The 1752-nt window shown below is 38.5% G+C and overlaps 1 protein-coding gene across 1 annotated transcript; it reads right to left on the bottom strand.

The window, feature by feature from the left end:
* Positions 1-587: 587 nt before the first annotated feature.
* LOC114040134 (olfactory receptor 4C6-like) lies at positions 588-1514 on the bottom strand (the record flags this gene model as incomplete). Its single annotated transcript, XM_027858131.1, has 1 exon — positions 588-1514. A coding segment is annotated over exon 1 (927 nt), but the record flags the coding sequence as incomplete, so codon positions are not given.
* Positions 1515-1752: the final 238 nt, after the last annotated feature.

The raw sequence follows: 1752 nt of genomic DNA, 5'->3' as shown, positions 1-1752 counted from the left end.
GCACTTCTCTCTCTTCTCAGCAGAGCAATAACTAGGAGTAGGTGGGGAATACAATAGATAAAACACTGGACTTAAATCAGCAAGATATTGGTTTGAATTTTTTTGTATCAGACAATGACTATCTGGGGGACACTGTGAGAGTCAGGTATACACTATATTTGCCTAAATTCCCTTCTTTGTAAAGGGAGGATATTAAGTGCACTTACTTCTGAGGGATGTTGTGAAGACAAAATGTGGTGATATTTGTAAAGTGCTTTGAGAAACTATATCTAAAGCATGTTGCAAACCTTGATGGGCTATAACAACATTAATTATAATCGTTCTCATAGATGGATGACTATGGATATGGAATATTTCAAATATCTTCAGGCTTATTTAATATTTGGGTTTGTCATGTCCACCAAAACCTCTCTTAATGATTTACAGGGGGAAAAATTGGCCTAGGAAAATTCAATGTGGAAATTTATGAAAAGATTGTGATCTTTGCTACTGAAAGGAGTACGTGCATTGATTAAATATTAATCCATCAAAACATTTGTATCCTTCTGCTATATTTGAATGATTTTCAATTAGTAAGCTAACTTTACCCAAACAGTCAAAGGCATTCTTCTAATCCAGAGTTTCTTCATGGCATTTTTTACCTCTGTATTCCTAAGGGTATAAATCAAGGGGTTTAACATAGGAGTAATCATAGAAGCACATGCAGCTACAGCTTTATCTATAGGAAAAGTGACTACTGGCCTCACATATAAGAAAATGCAGGGAGCAAAAAACAAGACCACCACTGTGAAGTGAAAGCTGCAAGTGGAAAGGGCCTTTCTCCTTCCTTCTGAGCTCCCACCCTTCAGGGAAGAGAGGATAACAACATAGGAGACAACTAGTATGAGAAAGATTGACAGGCACATTACTCCACTATTAGCAATGACTAAAAGGCCAAGAACTTGGGTGTCCATGCAGGCCAGTTTCAGCAATGGGAACAAATCACACATGAAGTGATCAATAACATTAGGGCCACAGAAGGGAAGATGGGCCATGAAGAGAAGTTGTATGGTGGCATGTACTGAGCCTCCCATCCAGGCCGCTGCCACCAACAAGTGGCACACATGATGATTCATGACAGTCATGTAGTACAAGGGTTTGCAGATGGCCACATAGTGATCATAAGCCATGACTACAAGGAGGATGATTCCAACACCACCAAAAAAATGGGCTGCAAAGAGCTGAGTCAGACAGCCTTCCACAGAGATAGTTGTCTTCTCATAGAGTACATCCAAAACCATCTTTGGAGCAACAACCGAAGAGTAGATTGCATCCACAGTAGATAAGAAGTTTAGAAAAAAGTACATGGGTGATCTCAAAGTTTGGCTGGCAGTCATGGTTATGACAATGAGTATGTTTCCTATAATTGTGATAATATATATGAATAAGAAAATGACAAAGAAAATTTTTCTAAGCTCTGCACTTTGTGTAAGGCCCAGCAGAATGAACTCAGTTACATTGATTTTGTTCTCCATTTTGGTCAATCTTTTGCCAACTTCCTGATTTTCCCACAGTCTTATTGGTTCTTTCCTTTTGTCTTCATTTCTTCCTCTAATGAGACCTTGTTTATACCTCACCCAGAAAGTCCAGTTGTTTTAATTTTAAATTGAGTCAATCGTTAGTCTTCTGCATGGAACTGCTTATTCTGTTATCGATGAATGTTGTAGAGTTGGAATGAAGAGATACAACATCCTCAATGCTAAGGACTGTGAT

This window comes from Vombatus ursinus, unplaced genomic scaffold, assembly GCF_900497805.2.
Source record: "Vombatus ursinus unplaced genomic scaffold, bare-nosed wombat genome assembly UNPS02012719.1, whole genome shotgun sequence".
Taxonomy (NCBI): domain Eukaryota; kingdom Metazoa; phylum Chordata; class Mammalia; order Diprotodontia; family Vombatidae; genus Vombatus; species Vombatus ursinus.
This window is presented reverse-complemented; position numbering and strand designations above follow the sequence as displayed.